This window comes from Bos taurus, chromosome 14 (genome assembly GCF_002263795.3).
Source record: "Bos taurus isolate L1 Dominette 01449 registration number 42190680 breed Hereford chromosome 14, ARS-UCD2.0, whole genome shotgun sequence".
NCBI classification, from domain to species: Eukaryota; Metazoa; Chordata; class Mammalia; order Artiodactyla; family Bovidae; genus Bos; species Bos taurus.
Window position 1 is genome coordinate 50959052 of NC_037341.1, and position 21810 is coordinate 50980861.

At 32.6% G+C, this 21810-nt stretch overlaps 1 protein-coding gene across 1 annotated transcript in view; it reads left to right on the forward strand.

Moving 5' to 3' along the window:
- Positions 1–21810, forward strand: part of CSMD3 (CUB and Sushi multiple domains 3) — a 1470240-nt gene that overhangs the window by 153501 nt on the left and 1294929 nt on the right. Inside the window, exon 2 of the mRNA NM_001424929.1 lies at positions 11927–12149. Within this exon, the coding sequence (NP_001411858.1) occupies positions 11927–12149 (223 nt within the window). The remainder of the gene's footprint in view (positions 1–11926; positions 12150–21810) is intronic.

Below are 21810 nucleotides of genomic sequence, written 5' to 3' on the forward strand. Positions count from 1 at the left end.
TCTTTACTGCTGAGCCACTGGGAAAGCCCAGTGCCTACCTATAAACTATTTGCTTTTGTCTGTTTTAACCATTAGATTTTGCAGATTATGGTTGAAACACTGTTATAAAATATTTGTAAAAGCTAATATCCAGTACAGTGCTTGGTACCTAGCCCATACTCAGTGAATGATATTGCCTTAAACTACTGAATTCACTGTAAATTGTTTTGTTTGAATAGTTATATTAGTTAATTTTGTAATACACTTCAGATATAGATTTCAGAATGAAAGATTTTGTTGGTTAAAAAAATTGCTGAGAGAGTAGCTGGTGTGACACAAAATGAAGAAGTATAAGTGATAAGAAATAAAGATAAAGCAACATAGTGCAATTTCTACATCTGACTCTGATGGAGTAGCATGCATTGGACAACTCTTTCATCAAAAACAAGGATACTGCTGCTACTGCTAAGTTGCTTTAGTTGTGTCCGACTCTGTGGCACCCCATAGACAGCAGCCCATCAGGCTACCCCGTCCCTGGGAATCTCAAGGCAAGAACACTGGAGTGGGTTGCCATTTCCTTCTACAATGCATGAAAGTGAAAAGGGAAAGTGAAGTCGCTCAATCGTGTCCGACTCTTCGCGACCCCATGGACTGAAGCCCACCAGGTTCCTCTGTTCATGGGATTTTCCAGGCAAGAGTACTGGAGTGGGGTGCCATTGCCTTCTCCAAAAAAAAGATAAAACCTTTAAAAGCCAAATAAAAAAGTACTTGTTGTTAGAACTAAATTACAATAAATACTGGAGACAATTTTTCAAATAGAAGAAAAATAAACCTAGATGAAAAGACTGAAATGATAAAACAAGCAAATATGTAGGTAAATCTAAATGTATGTTGAGTAATTAAGATAGTATTAGTGTTTTGGGGTGTTTAAATTATATGTAAACTTGTCTACAAAAACAGTATTACAAACATCATGGGATGGGGTTTAGTTATAATTCTCTAATATTCTTGCTTTATTTGGTAAGTGATGAGGCCTAATTTGTAATTGACCCAAATAATCCAGAATACACTTTTTACTCTCTATGGTTACTACTATCAAAACATGACACTAGCAAGCTAATAGAAAAAATGCAGTTTAAAGGCCTAACATAAAAGAACGCAAAAGGAGGAAGTAAAAGAACAAAAATCAGGCAAAAGAAACAGAAAACAAATACAAAAAAGTAAATTTAAATAGAGTAAATACTCCAAAAGTAAAGATTGTCACGAGTTTAAAAAGACAAAAATAAAGCACTAAACATCGAAATAAGAAATATAAGAAATCTACTCAGACTATAATAAGTATAGACTCTAACATAAATAACTGAATATATCTATACTAATGTCAGATAAAGTAGACCTTATGTGAATAATCATATGAATAATAAATGTTATGTTGTCTTAAGTATTATGCCTTGTATCTATGACATGCACTTTATATACATTATTTTTAATTCTTATAAAATAGTTTTAATTATGAAAGTATGGTCCAAGAAACATAAATGACATACAAAGCTTGTATAATATTTATCCACAACAAGAGGGAGTGAAAGCCATTGATCAATCCAAAGGAAAAATCTTAAAATTTATAAACTATTATGTGCTATGCAAAATTAATTACTATTATTCTACCAGAAGATAACATTGGAAAAGTCAATAAAATTGACAAACTACTAGCAAGAGTGATAAAGAAAAATGAGAAAGGACACAAACTACCAATATTAGGTATAAAAGAGGAGAGACGCAACACAGACCTTACAGACATCAAAAGATAATAAGTGTATGTTATGAATAATTCTGTATGCATCTGTTTAACAACTTAGAATGCACCAGTTAATTAAACACACACACACACATACTGTGTGAAATAAGTAATATGTAATAGCCCTAAGCCTTATAACTATTAACGCAATATAATTCATAATAACAAAACTCCCCTAAAAGAAATCTAGTGCAGATGATTCGATGGATAATTCTAAAAAGATTTAAAGATGATTTAACATTAATTCTACATAGTATCTTCCAGAAATACAAAAGGAAGGAACACTTTCCATTTAATCCTTATAAAGCTGACACTATAAATTTCAAAACTAGATAAACACAGTACATAAAACTAATATCCCTTATGAATATATATGAAAAAATATTAGCAAACAGAATTCAACAATATAAAAAATGATTGTAGTATAGCATGACCAAATAGGTTTTATTACAAAATTGCAAGAATGGTCCTATCTTCAAAAATCAATCAGTGCAATCCATAGAACTAAGGTTAAAAATGAAAAATCATTGCTCCTAACGCAAGAAAATAATATGAAAGGTATAAATATTAGAAAGAAAGAATTTAAAATGTCTCTTGTTGTGGGTGTCATGATAAGCTATATAGAAAATCCCATGGATTTACTAATAGACTCCTAGATTTAATAAGTGACTTCAGCCAGTCACAGATACAAACTAAACATTTAAAAATCAATTATAAATTTTATATTCTAGCAGTAATATGTGGAGAAGGAAATGGCAACCCACTCTGGTATTCTCGCCTAGAGAATCCCATGGAAAGAGGAGCCTTGTGGGCTACTGTCCATAGGGTCGCACAGAGTCAGACACGACTGAAGCGACTTAGCATACATGCATGCATTGGAGGAAGGAAATGGCAACCCACTCCAGTATTCTTGCCTGGAGAATCCCAGAGACAGAGGAGCCTGGTGGGCTGCTGTCTATGGGGTCGCACAGAGTCGGACACGACTGAAGCAACTTAGCAGCAGCAGCAGCAGCAGCAGCAATACCATGTGGATGTCTTAATTAAAATAAAGTATCATTTATATTAAGAAAAAATAAACTACTTAGATTTGAATCCAACAAAACATGTCCAGGGATTGTCTGCAGAAAGCTAAGCAAGACTGAAGAAAGAAAGCACAGAAGATTCAAATAAATGGAGAGAAATATTGTGTTTACAAAATGAAAATCTGAACATAGTAAAAATATCTGTTTTCCACAAAGAGATATATAGGTTTAATCTGAGCAAGATTTTTTTGTGGATATAGATTAGATCATGCTAAAATATATTTGAAAATGCAAAGTAACTAGATGAGCTAAACCATTTTGAAAAATAATGAAGTGGAAGGAATCAGCTTGATTTTAAAGCTTCTTTTGTAACTACTGTGATAAAAAATGTGGCACAGGCAGTAGATAGGAATAGACAGGAATAGAACAGAGAATCAGAGATAGGCCCACACAAATATGCCCAACTAATTTTGACAAAGCTGTAAAATTATTTCAATAGAGAGAGAAAAATAAAAGACTTACCAGCAAATGGTGCAACAACAGTTGGACATCCAAAGACAATAAATAAATAATAAATAACTTTTATCTAAGTCTGATGTATTACACATAAAAAATAACCAAAATGGATCACAACTTGAATGTGAAACCAAAGTCTACTAAACTTACAAAAACGAATAAGAGACTATTTAAGATCTAGAGCTTCAAAATAAATTCTTAGCATTTATACCAAAGCAGGATTTATAAAATAAAAAATTGATAAAGTGAAATTCATCAAAATTAAAAAACTTTTACTGTGACAAATATCCTATTTAAAGGATGAAAAAATCAGTTACAGAATTTGAGGAAGATTTGGAAATCACATAGTTGAGAAAGTACTACTATTCAGAAGACATAAAAACTCTAAAAATTCAACATTAAAAAAAACTCTAATTATCTAATTAGAATATAGACAAAAGTCATTCCTTAAACTTCATGTTACCTTAAAAAATCTTAAAATTGAAAGCTTATTTTAAAAGTTAAGCTATTCAATTTCCTTCTGATTCCCCCCAAATTAACTTTCTATATATTTAAGAGTTTATTTTTGAACTCTCAAGTCTTTTAAGTTGCTTATGTCCATCCCTATGCCAGCTTTACACTATGTTGATTGCTGTAGCTTAGCTTTGCAATATCTTTTAAATTAATAAGTGTGAGTTATCCAACTTTGGTTTTCTCTTTCAAGATTGTTTTGGGTATTCTAAGTTCTTTATATTTTAGTATGATTTTAGTATAGTTTGTCAATTTCAGTAAAAAAAAAAAAAATCCCTATTCCTCCTAGGGATTACTTTGAAAAACTGTTAAAATTAATAAATCTAGCAAAGTTATGGGATACTAAATCAACATTTAAAAGTCATTTGTATTTCTAAGTACTCACACTGAACAATCTAAAAGAGGAAAGTAAACATCAAACCACTTATAATAACATCAAAAAAGAATAAAACACTTAGGAATAAACTTAACCAAGGAAGCAAAGACATGTTTTCTGAAAACACTGCAGAAAGAAAAAAAGTTTTAAAAAACACATGCAAAAATTGAAAGACATCCCATGTTCATAAATTTGAAGACAATATTGTTAAAATTTTCAGATTGCCCAAAGTGATATACAGATTCAATGCAAACCATATCAAAACTCCAATGGTATTTTTAAGAGAAACAATAAAATAATCTAAAAATTCACATGGAACTACAAAGGATCCAAATAGTTAAAACAATCTTATAAAAGAAAAGTGGGGCTGTAGGCTCACATGTTCTGATTTTAAAATATATTACGTAACTCTAGCAATCAAAACACTATGGTACTAGTGTAATTATAGAAACATCAACTAATGGAACAGATAGAGGACCCAGATGTAAACCAACACATATATAGTCAGCTGACCTTCAAAAAGGGTGTCAAGAATACACAATGAGGAAAGGACGTTTCTTCAACAAATGGTGTTGGAAAAACAAGATATATGTAAGAGATTTAAATTTGATCTTTAATTTGCACTATACATACAGATTGACTCAAAATTGATTAAATATTTAAACATAAGACCCAGACTATAGATCTCCTAGAAGAAAACTTAGGGATAAAACTTCTTGACATTGGTTCCAACAATAATTTGTTGGATATGACATCAAAAGTACAGGCAATGAAAATAAAAATAGACAAGTGGGATATATCACAGTAAAAACTTCTATAAAACAAGAAAACAGAGTTAAAGGCAACCTATGGAATGGAAGGAAATATTTGCAAACCATATATCTGATATCCCAAATTTACAAAGAACTTATGCAGTTCAATACCTAAAAAACAATAATTTAAAAATGGGCAAAGGACTTGGATAGACATTTCTGTAAAAAAGACAAACGAATGGCCTACAGCTATATGCTGAATATCACTCATCATCAGAAAGCTGCAAATTCAAACCACAAGGTCTATTCATAGCTATAGGATGGCCATTACCAATATCTATATCTCTTTATATATGGAGAAATTGGAGGACTTGTGCACTGATGTGAGAATGCAAAGCAGTGCAGCCACAATAGAAAACAGTGTAGAAGTTCTTCACCCTTGAAGAACCTAAAAATAAAACTACCATGTGACCCAGAAATCACATGGTCATTTATTCAAAAAATTAAAATCAGGATACTAAAGAGATACTTGCATTCTCAAGTGCATTACAACACTATGCATGATATCCAAGAAGTAGAAAAAATCCATATATACATTAAAGGGTGAATGAAGAAAATGAGATACATATATATAATAGAAATCAACTTTTAAAAACAAGAAAGTGATGTCATAGGCTATACGATGATTGAACCTTGAGGATATTATGCTAAGTGACGCAAGCAAATTATAGAAGACCAAATAGTATTATGATTCCACTTATATGATATTTTCTAAAGTAGTCAAATTCAGAGAAGCAAAAAGTAGGATTTCAAGGGTTAGGGGAATGGGAAAATCAGGAGTTATTTTTCAATGGATATAGCGTTTCATTCAAGTAAGATAAAAAGTTCTAGAGAATTCTGTCTAAAATATACACTCCAAAATTGGTAAGAGGATATATTTCATATTATGTGTTGCTTACCACAGTAAAAGCTTTCCAGGTGCCTCAGTGGTAAAGAATCTGCCTGCCAATGCAGGAGACACAGGTTCAATCTCTGGGTCAGGAAGCTTCCTGGAGAAGGAAATGGTACACCATTCCAGTATTCCTGACTGGAAAATCCCATAGACACAGGAGCCTGGAGGGCTACAGCCCATGGGGTTGCAAAGAGTCAGACACAACTTAGCAGCTGAACACACACACACACCACAATAAAAAGGGTAATTGCTACTATTGAATTCATTACAAGCTTTTATCCCACAGATGTTATGTGTCAAAAAAGTGTGGGTTGGGCGGGAGAAATCTGATCAATATAATTGGGCACAAAAGCCCAACTACAGCAGATAAACACAAATGCGAAAAAAAAATTAAGCACAAGTATGAATGTTGTTCTAGCATGGAACTTAGCACAAAAGAAAACAGAAAAAATTATAAAATATTCTAAAAATAGGCACTACATTATTCTGTAGTATGAAGGAAAGGTAAAATATGGACTTGGAAGTAAAAAAGAAAATATCTAAAAAATCTATGTTGTTAACTAAATTCTTGTTGCTAACATGACCCAAATTATGGAAATTTTAGCTGTTTTTCCAGTATAAATTGACTAAATGGACATTAAATGTTAAGATGTGAAAAATATAACAGAAGACATTCAGAAACTGTCAAAGACTGAATTTATGGAATTTTTCAATACCAGTTTTAAAGACCAGATTGCCATAAACACGTACTGAACTATTTAGACTAAGTTTTGCTTTCACATGTTCTCATAGCAAAGTGTGCGTACCCTGATCATAGCACTTATTCTATACTAAATAAAATAATCTATATTCCCTTGCTATCTCATTTTGTAGTTTGTCATGAAAACAGGCTAAGATTATGTTCTTTTAGTAATTTTATGCTGAAAGCATTACATAAATGATGAATAGATGAACAAATATTGAAGAGAGCTCATCAAAGGGGATGGGGCTTCATGTGTACTATAAAGAGCAGCAAGGACTTGTGACTTTATGACAGCAATGAATAAGCAAAGTTGTTTAATTTAGAAATGTAAAAGTATATGAATGGCAATATGGATTACCGATAAATAACCAGAAACCTAAGCAACTGTATCCTAAAAGAGAAGTAAGAAAAGGTAAAGTAGCCATTGAAACATATGTGAAGGATACAACAAGGCAATTTACAAAAGATGAATAATAAATGAATTAAAACATAAGATATTTGATTCCAATACTACTCAGAAAAATACAAATATAAAATAGAAAATATGCTTTTGCCTTGCAAAATTTGCCATGTGAAAAAAATCTAGTATCACTGAAATCAAAAGGGTTGGAAGTAGGAAAAACTTAATAATCTTGTGATAGCAGCAAAAATTTTTACCTTCTTGAAGATAGTTTGGCTATCCTCTAAGTTTAAAATTTAGTACTCTCATTTCTGGAATTTTATCTGCAGGATATATCACATAACCACACAAGGATATATGTTCAAAGTTGTTTTTTATACACATGAAACTACAAAGAACGAAGCCATCAAAAGAAGATATGTTAAACAAATTATAGTACAGGTATACCATATGCCATTTAACTATGTAGTCATTAAAAAAGGAAAGTACTGGACATATACATGTGAATCCAGAAAAATATCAGTGATATTTTACAAAGTTAAAAAATCCAGGAAAAATATGCTTTAGTATGACTATTTATAAAAAATATATCTAATATATAGAAATACACACATATCTGCATGAGCCAAGAAATGACCTGAAAAGATTAGCTAATAACATTGACTAACCTGTTTTGCTTTGAAAAACTATTTACTTCTAACCTTCTGTGTGTGAAAATTATCAACCTTCTGTTAGAAAAATGTACTTTATTATTAATACTGTGATGTTTAATCAAACATATATTAAAAATGAAAATAAAATGAACACAGATAAGAAACTTAAAAATAAGTGTAACTCCTAATTTGCCTAGAGAAAAAAAAAAGAAAAGCAATTGAAATGCATGAATCAGCAGGCCCTTGAAGAAGTAGTGGACAAAGCTGAGCATGTTATTTTAGGACATATGTCCTTTTTCTAAAACCATCAGGAATATGGGGCTCGAAACTATATAAAACAGCCCATAGATCAGATTGCAGCTGAAGAGATTCATGCTTGCATTTAGTTATGAAGTTCAAATTGGAAGCTGTTCAGGCAGAAAACTAATAGAAATGGGTGATAGCTAATTAACCTAAGGCTTCAAAGTAATTGCTCTGCAAGAAGCAATTTTAAAAGGGGCTTTTCTCTTTTTTTTTTTTTTATTTTTGAAAATCATAAAATGCTCTGTATGACTCGGGCAAATGAGTAAAAACATAAGTATACAAACGAATACTGAATTTTTGAAAATTTTTGCCTCATCCAACTTCTTGGCAAATTTTAGAAAAAGCAAAAGAATCACAAGACCTATGCCACATATCACATACTGAATAACCCATGCTCTCAACTTTGTTGTATATAAAGATAATCAGAGTATATTACTGAAGTCAATGTGGCTAGGAGGATAGGGTTATACTGATTAATCCAGTTCTGAGCCATTCACTTCACCACTAGTCAATTGAGTCTGCTACTCCAAAGCATATAGCTATTTAGTGGAGAAGTGACTCCCCTAGCAAAAGCAAGGTGGTCATATGGAATGAATGGACAACAACCCAAATTAGCCTCCATGTGCCATAATTTACAACTCTGGCTTCACATTTTTGATGAATGGTTCCTTATACTTAAAAAAAATAGTTATACCTTTATTATATGTACTCATTCCTTCTGAGAGAGAGGCATCCCTAATGTCCTGCATCTCTACACCCAGTTCCAAACACAGATACTTGTGTAGTATGGCATTCTCTCATCCCAAATTAGCTGGACATCTCTCACAGCTTCATGGTACCTAAACTTCATGTAGGATGCATAGATGTGGAAATGAAATCTGGGAATTCTGATGAGAAATGATGAGAAATTTTCATTATAATTTCTGAAACTGAGGCAGGAAAGACAGGACCAGGACCAAGGACAGTCTCCTCAGGTAAAGGCTTTAGGAAGGAGAGAAATATACCTCTTTGTTTTGCACTTAATGAAGCCATAACACATGGAGGAATGACATCTAAAACAGAAACTTCTTAACATCTGAACAAGAAACTCTGACCACAAAAATGGAGGAGCACATGCAGATAAAAATGTAGCTGATGACCCTATTGGACCTTCCACGTGTGGCACTTGGAGGGGGAGATTTAAGGGAAAATGACTCTTAGATTACATGTATAGTGGTTACAGGAGACAAATGTACAAGACCAGAAGCCAATGCAACCTTGGGCAATCCAGGCAACATCTCAACCATCCCCTCAATGAGTATTCCACCCCTAATCAAAAAGACCCTCCATCCAGTCAAAGGGCTAAAATAAGATAAAAAGAGGAATCAAGAATCCTGTAGTGCATTCCTCTGTGGCAAGGATGCCTGTACTCTTCCTCTTGTAGTGTGTAACTTTTGCTTTAAGCTTAATAAACCACGTATTTGTTTTCTTTGCTCCTCAGCCACAATGTGGGGTGTTTGTGTGTTTGTGTGTGTTTATTTTTTCCTTGGTGTTTTGTGTTCCTTGTCCAAATTCTTTTGGACAAGTTAAACAAGAAACTGGACCTTTGATAAGATTTTCTGGTATCAAAACCATGGCTGCCTGGCTCTAGATCCAAGCTTTAATTTCATGTAGACTAGTCTAGGGGCTTCTCTGATAACTCAGCTCATAAAGAATCTGCCTGCAATGCAGGAAAACCCAGTTGGGAAGATTCCCTTGAGAAGTGACAGGTTACCCACTCCAGTATTAGGATTCCCTGTTGGCTCAGAAGGTAAACAATCAAATGCAATGTGGGAGACCTGGGTTGGGAAAATCCTCTGGAGGAGGCCATGGCAAACCCTCCAGTATTCTTGAGTGGAGAATCCCCATGGAGAGAGGAGCCTGGCAGGCTACAGATCATGGGGTCTCAAAGAGTCAAACATGACTGAGCAACTCTCCACAGACCAGTCTAGATAAATGTTGGGGACCATATTTTCTGATAAATCTTTGATCATTTCATTACCCAATATGACTACAGAATATCATATATTTATAAAAAACTCTTTAAGAAGCATGATATTTTTTCCAGGTATTTGAACAGTTAAGCTCTCAATAAAAACATCTATTTCTGCTTTATTGACTATGCCAAAACCTTTGACTGTGTGCATCACAATAAACTGTGGAAAATTCTTCAAGAGATGGGAATACCAGACCACCTGATCTGTCTCTTGAGAAATCTGTATGCAGGTCAGGAAGCAATAGTTAGAACTGGACATGGAACAACAGACTGGTTCCAAATAGGAAAAGGAGTACGTCAAGGCTGTATATTGTCACCCTGCTTATTTAACTTCTATGCAGAGTACATCATGAGAAACGCTGGGCTGGAAGAAGCACAAGATGGAATCAAGATTGCCGGAAGAAATATCAATAACCTCAGATATGCAGATGACACCACCCTTATGGCCGAAAGTGAAGAGGAACTAAAAAGCCTCTTGATGAAGGTGAAACAGAAGAGTAAAATGTTGGCTTAAAGCTCAACATTCAGAAAACGAAGATCATGGCATCCGGTCCGATCACATGGGAAATAGATGGGGAAACAGTGGAAACAGTGTCAGACTTTATTTTTGGGAGCTCCAAAATCACTGCAGATGGTGACTGCAGCTATGAAATTAAAAGACGCTTACTCCTTGGAAGGAAAGTTATAGATAGCATATTCAAAAGCAGAGACATTACTTTGCCAACAAAGGTCCATCTAGTCAAGGCTATTGTTTTTCCAGTGGTCATGTATGGATGTGAGTGTTGGACTGTGAAAAAGGCTGAGGGCTGAAGAATTGATGCTTTTGAACTGTGGTGTTGGAGAAGACTCTTAAGAGTCCCTTGGACTGCAAGGAGAACCAACCAGTCCATTCTGAAGGAGATCAGCCCTGGGATTTCTTTGGAATGAATGATGCTAAAGCTGAAACTCACCTAATGCAAAGAGTTGACTCATGGAAAAAAATCTGATGCTGGGAGGGATTGGGGGCAGGAGGAGAAGGGAACGACAGAGGATGAGGTGGCTGGATGGCATCACTGACTTGATGGACGTGAGTCTGAGTGAACTCCAGGAGTTGGTGATGGACAGGGAGGCCTGGCGTGCTGTGATTCATGGGGTCGCAAAGAGTCGGACACGACTGAGTGACTAAACTGAACTGAAGCTCTCAATAATTTAAACTTCCCATAGAACCAGTAGGAAAGTTCTTAAGATGGCAGCAGTAAGTTGTTCAGGATTCAGTTTTTCTCAACAACCTTTGGTGTCACTCCAGTATGGTTAGTTTAGGATTTTGCTCTAGTCAAAAGATCAATTACATAGTTTTGTTGTTGTTGTTGTTCTGGGGTTTTTTTTTTTTTTTTTTTTTTTTTTAGGTCTGAGCCATTTATACCTCTGCTAGAATCAGAGTGGGACAGATTTTTCTAAGGTGCATTGTTTACATGCTGGAGATTTGCGTACACAAAAATGTTAGCACAATTTACTAAGACAAACTTCAGTTAATATTTCAAGACCCAAAATGCATACTAACATCATTAAATTTAAATGGTTGTGTATGAGTGTCCACAATTTGATTGGAACTACTTCTAGGATTGTGCTTGCATGTTAGATCATGTAATGGATAATGAATCAGTAGTATGGAGGATTTTATTTCATCAACTGGTTTGTAACTAAGCACAAGTTGTATGATAAATAACATGTCTTCTAGTATTTTGCTATTGGTGCTTTCCTATTTAAAAAATAGATAATTTACCTAATTCTTAAATTGTTATTTACAAAATTATTGTAGCATGGGTCTTAGAAAAAAAAAGGCTTTTTTTTTTTCAGAATAATATGTCTTCTAGATTGTTCTTGTTTTTATTAATAATATTAATGTCTATTTATTTGTCTTTTATTACAGGATTTATTTATACATGTGGTGGAACTTTAAAAGGACTGAATGGCACTATAGAAAGCCCTGGTTTTCCATATGGATATCCAAATGGTGCAAACTGTACGTGGGTAATAATAGCAGAAGAACGAAATAGAATACAAATTGTTTTTCAGTCATTTGCTCTAGAAGAAGAATATGACTACTTATCCTTATATGATGGACATCCTCATCCTACAAACTTTAGGACAAGGTTAGTGTATTTTGAATGGAAAAATGGATGGACATATTTAATGGGTAAAAGAAGTTTATTTTACAAAAGATGCTTAACATTTGTGGTGAAATTCAAGTATTACTCCTTTGGAAATATATCGTCTTATGAACAAATGAGCTCCATAGTCTGACTTCAGAACACTAGTAAATTATCTCTCCAAAAAGTGAATTTAAATTGAATTGTACCCCTAATCCCATGGACGGAGGAGCCTGGTAGGCTGCAGTCCATGGGGTCGCTGAGAGTTGGACACGACTGAGTGACTTCTCTTTCACTTTTCACTTTCATGCATTGGAGAAGGAAATGGCAACCCACTCCAGTGTTCTTGCCTGGAGAATCCCAGGGACGGGGGAGCCTGGTGGGCTGATGTCTATGGGGTCACACAGAGTCGGACACGACTGAAGTGACTTAGCATAGCATAGTATAGAGTGGTTAAAGATATTTTGATTTTTAAAATTCTTGCCTCATGGTTTCATTCTTTATGGGCATGACTTTTAGTAACGTGAAAGCATGTAATGCATCTTTCAGTGGTATGTGACCAATTTTAATATACAATAATATGCAAAATATTAAAAATCAATGTTTATATAACAGAATACACTAATTTTAGATAATGTGTATAGTTTATAAACTTTAAATATCTGAGAAGTAAACCCTCTTACATCACCAACTGGGACATTCATGATTCTGTCCACACAAACCAAATTATTTATTTTTAAGTTAGTTAATAAAACAGATATGAAAACTAACTGGTACCCTGACTATTTAGAAGTGTTTCTTCAGTATTTCATTTTAGTATATCTAGACATAATTTATGCTGTATTGTCAAGAATTCTTTTTAAACATAAACCAATTCTAATTCAAACCAACAAATTTAAAATGTCAGATATCACATGTTTCATGTAGTCCTAGATTTTTACTAATGTGTGCATATTTTCCTTAACTATAGTGTACTGTCTTTATTGTAATTCAAAATATTCTAAGCAGATAATTTATAAGAATTAGAAACCCTTACATACTTGACTATGCTTGAGTTATGATTCTATGATTCTGTTATTTTTCCTAATAGTTGATTCTGTGTATTTGTCTTCCTGATCTACAGGAATAAGATTATCAACACTAAGTTTTTATACATTCATCGGTCTTCCATATTTTTTGCACTGATTTTTCATATCTTACATAAAAATTTGACATATATTATCTTCACTTTTACTAAGAAAACACGTAATGTATAGAGAAGATATTGGACCAGGAGATAAGGCTTGCATATTAGAGCTAACTTTGTTGTTCACTGGCTGTTTGAGCAATCCACAACAGCTATTCTTGTTTAAAATGGAAGGAGGTAAAAAAAAAATAAATAAAAAATAAAATGGAAGGAGGTAATAATAATGAAAATCTGTCCATCTCACTATATTCATTTGAATATCTCATGAGATAATGTATATGAAACTGCTTCATAAATATATAATATTTTTAGTACACATTTCAACTGTTTGCAGTCAGAATGACAGTTTAAAATGTCTGGAGTGTTTCCAAACACGTTTGTACAAAGATAATATCACTAGATTGATTACAGATTAAATTCTATTTTTCTTTCTTTCTTTTCTTTTTTTGCTCTACATTTATTTACTGAAGATTTCTAACTTAATTTCTTACTTCATTTTACACTGTTAAATTCATAATATCTATTTATTTCAAAGATATACAGTATGGCAGACACATCAACAGTGCTCTTTCATTGTCATTGCCAATATCGTTAAAAGTTCCATGTCTTTTATTAATGATGCAGTCAAGATAGTGTGTGTGCCTGCCTGCACTAGTGGCAGTGTGTGGGTGTTTGCTTTCACCTAGTGAGGCCATGAAAGAAAATGGAAGACACTTCTCAGACTATCAGGTCAGCTAAATTAATGTAAATAAAGCTAGAAGCACAAAGGTTTTGTGTATTTCCTTTACATTAGCAATGTATGCTATTATCATTGTGTAAATATGGAAAAAATAAAATTCTCCAAATGTTATCTAATAGTTTTAATCACTCCACTGATAATACTGTTTGTACAAGTATCTATCCTCTGTAGATACACTCAAAAATGAGAAAAAAAAAATTATTTTATCCCCATCCTTCTTTTTTTAAGCAACTGTCACCTCTGGGAAGTTAAATGATGCGATTCATGGGGTCGCAAAGAGTCAGACACAACTGAGCGACTGATCTGATCTGATCTGAAGATGGGGAAAATAAATTTATTGTTCTCATTCTTTCTTTCCTAATCTGTAAATGGGGAATAACAACATTAAATTTACAGAGCTTTTATGATGAATACAGTGTAATGAAAGTTCAATAAAACAAATCTTAAGCATTTATTAAGTGATTCCCCTGTACCTGACACTATATCTTGTAATTGTTACATTTAATTTCTCCCCTGTTTAAATAATGTGAAAACACCCCTATTAATATCATCATTTTACCATTTGGAAATTGGACTTATATTACTTGCCCAAGGTTAACACTGTTAAAAGTAACCAGAGGCAGGATCATCACTGCAATGCAGATTTGTCTGAGTTCTGAGATTAAGCTTATAAATAAATTAATTAATTATAAAACAAATTATATATAAGTATGATATATATATATATATATATATATATCTCCATGGTTTGTTTATTGATTAAAGCCTATTTTTTCTTAGCAATATTAGGTAAAATTTAATGAATGAGATAAATGAAAAACAATAAAAAACAACTGAATAGTAGAACATACAAAGATATAAACAGAAAGATAAAGTATAAGTTTATTCTTGGTATGAGTTTATGAACTCAAGTACATTCTCTATAGCATTTTGGTTATTGTCAGTATATAATATATCTGTTGGTCTTTATGCTTAAAGAAATACTGTTGCTAATATTAGAGAACTGATTTTAATTAGCAAGACTTGGGGGGAAAAATCCAGTATGTATCCTACAGCTCCTTCCAGACTGTGTTTGTACACAGTCTGCTGTTTGCTTAGAAGCCTAATCTGCTCCTGGCAGTTTGATTCATTTTTGTGTCTGTTCTTTGACTCACTGTTTTCTTGCTTTTTCTTTCTCTCACATCCTCACTTAATACATGTCCTTATGGTATGCCTGCTGCTTTCTGTCTTTCAGAAATTGATACTCATATATTGTTACTTTCCATGCACTCCAATAGACTTTTGATAAACAGCTTTCTATACTTGCCTTGCCTGGAGAAACCCAGGGACGGGGAAGCCTGGTGGGCTGCTGTCTATGGGATCACACAGAGTCGGACACGACTGAAGTGACTTAGCTTGGCTTATACTTGCCTTGTAAGAACACAGAAAAGATGATCTATAGGTCTTATCATTCTTGCTTGTATAAGAGATATATTCAGTTTTGTAATCACAATTTTATTTTTTTAAACTATTTTCTAAACTCCAATTATTGATGATTCTGCTTGTTTTTATCTCATTGTTTTAAAATTTATTAAATAAAAATTGATATTGCTGGCTGAATTTGATATTTAAATAGCAATGTACCATTGGAAAATTCCTTTATAATTATATCTTTAGCTTAAAACAAATTTGGTCTAGATGTGAAAAGAACAATTGTAAGCTTTGTTTACTTTTTATTTTAATACTGTATTTTCTCAATAAGAAAGTTATGTGCTGTTGCTTAGTCACTCAGTCATGTCTGACTCTTTGTGACCCCATGGACTGTGGCCCACCGGGCTCCTCTGTCTATGCGGGTTCTCCAGGCAATAAAACTGGAGTGGTATCTCATTGTAGTTTTGATTTACATTTCTCTAATAATGAGTGACATTGAGCATCTTTTCATGTGCTTGTTAGCCATATGTATGTCTTCTTTTGAGAAATGTCTCTTTAGGTTTTTTGTCTACTTTTTGATTGGGTTGTTTGCTTTTCTGGTATTGAGTTGTATGAGCTGCTTGTATATTTTGGAAATTTATTCTTTGTCAGTTGTTTCCTTTGCTATTATTTTCTCCCATTCTGAGGGTTGTCTTTTGCCTTGTTTGTAGTTTCCTTTGCTGTGCAAAAGTTTTTAACTTTAACTAGGTCCCACTTGTTTATTTTTGTTTTTATTTCCATTACTCTAGGAGGTGGGTCATAGAAGATCTTGCTTTGATTTGTCATCGAGTATTCTGCCTTTGTTTTCCTCTAAGAGTTTAATAGTTTCTGGTCTTACATTTAGGTCTTTAATCCATTTTGAATTTATCTTTGTGTATGGCATTAGGTAGTGTTTTAATTTAATTCTTTTGCATGTAGATGTCCAGTTTTCCCAGCACCACTTACTGAAGAGGCTATCTTTGCCCCATTGTATATTCTTGCCTCCTTTGTCAAAAATAAGGTACCCGTAGGTGTGCGGGTTTATCTCTGGGTTCTCTGTCTTGTTCCACTGGTCTATATTTCTGTTTTCATGCCATGTTGTTTTGATGACTGTAGCTTTGTAATTTAGTCTGAAGTCAGGAAGGTTGATTCCTCCAACTCCATTCTTCTTTCTCAAGACTGTTTCAGTTATTTGGGGTCTTGTGTTTCCATATGAATTGTAAACATTTTTGTTCTAGTTCTGTGAAAAATATCATTAGTTATTTGATAAGGATTGCATTGAATCTGTAGATTGCATTTGGTATTATAGTCATTTTCACAATATTGATTCTTCCTACCCAGGGACATGGAATCTCTCTCCATCTGTTTACGTAGTCTTTGATTTCTTTTATCAGTGTCTTATAGTTTTCTGTGGAGTGGTCAATGGAAACTTGCTGTAAGATTAGGGAACTCAAACAGGGGCTCTGTGGAAGGCTGAAGGGTCAGATGGGGAGAGAGATTGGTGGGAGGTCCAGGAGGGAGGAGATGTGGGTGTACCTATGACTGATTCTTATTGGTGTATGATAGAAAACCACAAAATTCTGTAAAGCAATTATCCTTCAATTAAAGTATTTAAAAAACAATTAAAAAAATAATAATACTGGAGTGGGTGGCCATGCCCTCCTCCAGGGGAATCTTCCCAACCCAGGGATCAAACCCAGGTCTCCCACATTGCAGGTATATTCTTTACCATCTGAGCCACCAGGGAAGCCCAAGAAAGTTATACCAAGATGTAAAAAGAAAAAAAAAATCACTCAATCTCATGAAACAGAGACAGATATATTCATATATATAGGACCATACTATGTATATTATGTTCACATTTAATCTCCTTGCAATAATATATACATAAATTCACATGTGACTAGAATTTTTATAAGCATCAAGTTTAGTGGCTGTTTGTCTTACTATAAGCATGATTATTTAATTATTCTATTATAAAATATTTTGTTTTTTGCCTTTCATAATTAATTCATATATAAGCATTAGAATTAATTCAGACAACAGGCTCACATCACGACCCCTAGATGAAAAGAATTCTGGAAAAATAACATTTTGTTCTAACCTCAATCATGAAAAGTGGCAAAGAGAAAGCTCAGAATCAGTCACATGACAGAAGATGTCATAGCATCAAAGTGTTTCATTCACATATTTTACTATTAACTTCAGTTTTAAGAATGTTATTTCTGTAAATAATTTGTTTGTAATTGAAAGAATAGGTTTGTAATTTAAGAAGAAAAAGTATATGTTGTGGCCACTACTACACACCATGACCATCACATGAGGATAACCATCTCCAGTTTTTTTAATGACAACTTTAGAAATTATTTATACTTCAGATATTTATTTGTAAATTTCTTTTAAATTTTTCATGGAAGATCTGTTTCTATTCTTTCACTGTGAGCCTATGTATGTCCTTAAAACTAAATGAGAAAAATTGAAAGCATATTATAATGTAAATAATAACAAAAGTAATAATGTGTTGATATAAATTCAATGAGTATCATACAGAATCTAAAATATAAAAAATTGTATTCTAGTGCTAAAGGGCATAAAGTTGGAAAATGAAGATCCACACTATATTCAATGTTAAAATGACTAAATTTTATAAAGCTCTCATTCTTTGGAATCAAAATACAGAATTATCAAAAACTCCTAAAGTATTTTGGGTTATTTGGAAAAACGATATAGTATTTTGTCAAACTATCACATAGAAATTACAAGGAAAATATTTAAGTATAAGAAAAAAGTTTAAGCTGCAAAATTAGAATGCACAATAAAAAGTAATAATTAGAATGTGGTATTGGCTGATATAAGAGTAGAAGATATTTGGAACAAATTTTATATGAATTTAGAGAAATAGGAGAAGATTATATCACACAAGATACTAATATAAATATGAGAAATATTTCCTATCATTATAATACATGAAAAAAATTTTAAAGAAAGACATAAGATATGGTTCCATGAATAAAAACATTTTCTGTGATCAAAATGTATAGTGATCAAAATATATATCAAAATAAATATTTAAAGAATTATCAGAAGAAATAAAAATTTGACATTATATATACACACTCACACATATATATATACAAATAAATATGAGATACAACAGTTTGATGTGCCTAATAGAAAAAAATTTTAGAAATTAATATGAAATTTATAATATATATAGAAATATACAAAATATGAACAGTGAGTTCATAAAGAAAAAATGTTAAAAAGCTAATATACTGTAAAAAAATACAAGAATATTTCTAGTGGTTTCAAAAAATAAATGAAAAGAACTATGTAATAATTTTCAAACAGAAAATTGTCTAAGACCTGAAAAACTGCAAACACTCTCAGTGAAGGTATCCTGGTATTTTCATGCCTCACTAATGGGAATATAAGTGCGTATATGATTTCTGAAAGATAACAAATTATCAAAAGTATTTACTCTTAAATTTTATAAATATCTGTCTCTCAAGTTATATACAGATTTTCTTTGCTGTTTTGTTTAAAGTAGCAAAATCATGAATGTTTAATAAGCAAAGGAGTAAATGTAGCAATTAGAAAACAAGTCTTATAAGAATAATTATGGATGGGGAGCTTCCAGATGGCACCAGTGGTAAAGAATTCACCTGCCTTTGCAGGAGACATAAGAGACATGGATTTGATCCCTAGGTCAGGAGGAGGACAGGGCAACTCGCTCCTGTATTCTTGCCTGGAGAATCCCATGGACAGAGGAGACTGGCAGGCTATAGTCCATAGGGTCACAAAGAGTCGGACATGACTGAAGTGACTTAGCAAACACAAAGGTTCATGACATATTACCAGCTAGAGTAAAAAATAGATTTCAAAACAGTATATATAATAATGTAATGAGATAGCTTGTACATATATCTGTGTGTCTTTGTGTATTTGTGAACTGAAGGATTTATTACAAAATGGTAACTATGGTCATCTCATGGTAATGGAATTAAGAGGATTTATTCTTTTTATGCTAGCCCTTGATTTCTAAGACTTTTTACTTTTAATATCTAGTGACATTAGAAAAAACATATTCTGGTTTGCTTGTATCTCATCTGAGTTTCAAGAATATTTCCCACTGTATATCACTTAATGATTTAGTCTGAATTGTAAACTGGAAGAGATGAATATTAATATAAAAATGAACATTGACTAATTTCATGCTCAATAAGTTAGACTTTCAAATGAATCAGAACCATAAAATGAAACTTCATATTTGAACTTTTCAAATTTACAATCTGTTATCATACTAAAATAATAATGAAAAAACAATTGTGAAGAAAAAAAGTACTTTTTAAAGTTAAAAACTAGACAGCAAATTATTATAAATTTAAAATTATATAATTTATATAGTAAATTATTATAAAGTTAAAATTAGACAGTGTGTATATCAAAATTAATCTTTTTCTAAACAATTCTTTTATTGTCCAGATAATAGCCCTATATCAAGAGAAGCAAACTGAAAATGTACATATATATAGCATATATATATATATATGTGTGTGTGTGTGTATGTGTGTGTGTGTACATCTTGTTCTTGATGTCGACTAAAGGAGAAAACATTGAATATTTTGAATTGTTTAGATTAATAAATGCTATTAAAGGTCAGACTTTAAAATTGAGGCACACATTTTCCACAGCTCAATATACAGATCTTCAGTGGTAAAATTAAGTAAAATTTGACAAAATATACTCATTAACCCACACTCTTATGAATATATAAACATTTTCATAACCCCAGAAAATTTTATAGTTTTCCCTTCCAGTCAATGTCTATCTTCACAAGCAACTACTCTACTAATTTGTTTCATCAAGACTTACTTTTGCCCTTTCTAAATATTCGTATACATTAAATGTTATAATATGTATTGCTTTCTTTTTTGATCTTTTTCAAACTCAGCATGATGTTTTTGAGATTCATCCACATTGTGCCAACAGCTTGTTCCATTTTATTGTTGAGCAACATTTTATGAATTGTTCATTGTCTGTGTAAAAATACAATGAACATTCATACACAAGTTTTCATATAGATACACTTTCATTTGTCTTAGGTAAATATCTAATAAGGAAATTGTTTGGTTACTGGGTTAATATATTTTTAACTTCATTTTAAACACTTGTAATCAGCTTTCCAATTTTTACTACACCACGAACATATGGAAGTTCAGATTGTTCCATATCTTCAACAACATTTGAGATCAGCCTTGTGTTTTTATTTTTCATCTCTGTTATAACTACTGAATATTTTCTTATGTGTTTCCTGATCATTTATTGATATATCTTATAAAAAGTTTCCTGTTTTTAACTAGGTGCTTCATTTGTCTTTGGAGAAGGCAATGGCACCCTACTCCAGTGCTTTGCCTGGAGAATCCCATGGATGGAGGAGCCTGACAGGCTGCATTCCATGGGGTCTCTAGGAGTCAAACACACTGAGCGACTTCACTTTCACTTTTCACTTGATGCATTGGAGAAGGAAATGGCAGCCCACTCGGGTGTTCTTGCCTGGACAATCCCAGGGACGAGACCGCCTGGTGGCTGCCGTCTGTGGGGTCACACAGAGTTGGACACGACTGAAGTGACTTAGCAGTCATTTGTCTTTATAATTGTAATTTGTATACTTATACAATCTTTTTACCATTTTTTACAAATATATACATTAAAAATTTTTTTTCAGCCTATGATTACTTTTTCATTTTCTTTCACTTTCTTTAGTTTAAATTTTGACAAAGTTCAATTTAAATAATCTTTATATATTTTAGTGCTTTCTAAGTAGTCTGACAAATATTTGCTTATCCAAAGATGGAAAGATATTCTTCTGCATTTTTTTCTGAAGCTTCAAAATTATAGACTTGGTATTTAGGTCAGTGATCAATCTCAACCAATTCAAAAGCATGGAGAAGTCTAGGTTCATTTCTAGTCTATGTGGCTATTATAATAAACAAGAATGAGCATGGCTTATGTGTCAAAGAATCTTCGAAATGACAACCAAATAAATCATGTGTCCTATTTGGCTGCTTCTGAGTACAGTTAAGATTAAGCATATTTTAAGTAGTTTTTAAAACATGACTGCTTGATTAAATAGATTTTGCTAGAGAAATTCCTGTCACATTCTTCTCCCTATCTCTATGATAAGAAGAGATACCTCTTTACTTTTTTACTACTTAGTGTGATTATCTATAATCAATTTATCCTTTTGTACATAGATGCAAGATACACTTCATTCTTGTTAAATTCTCTGAACTTCATTTATCTCCTTA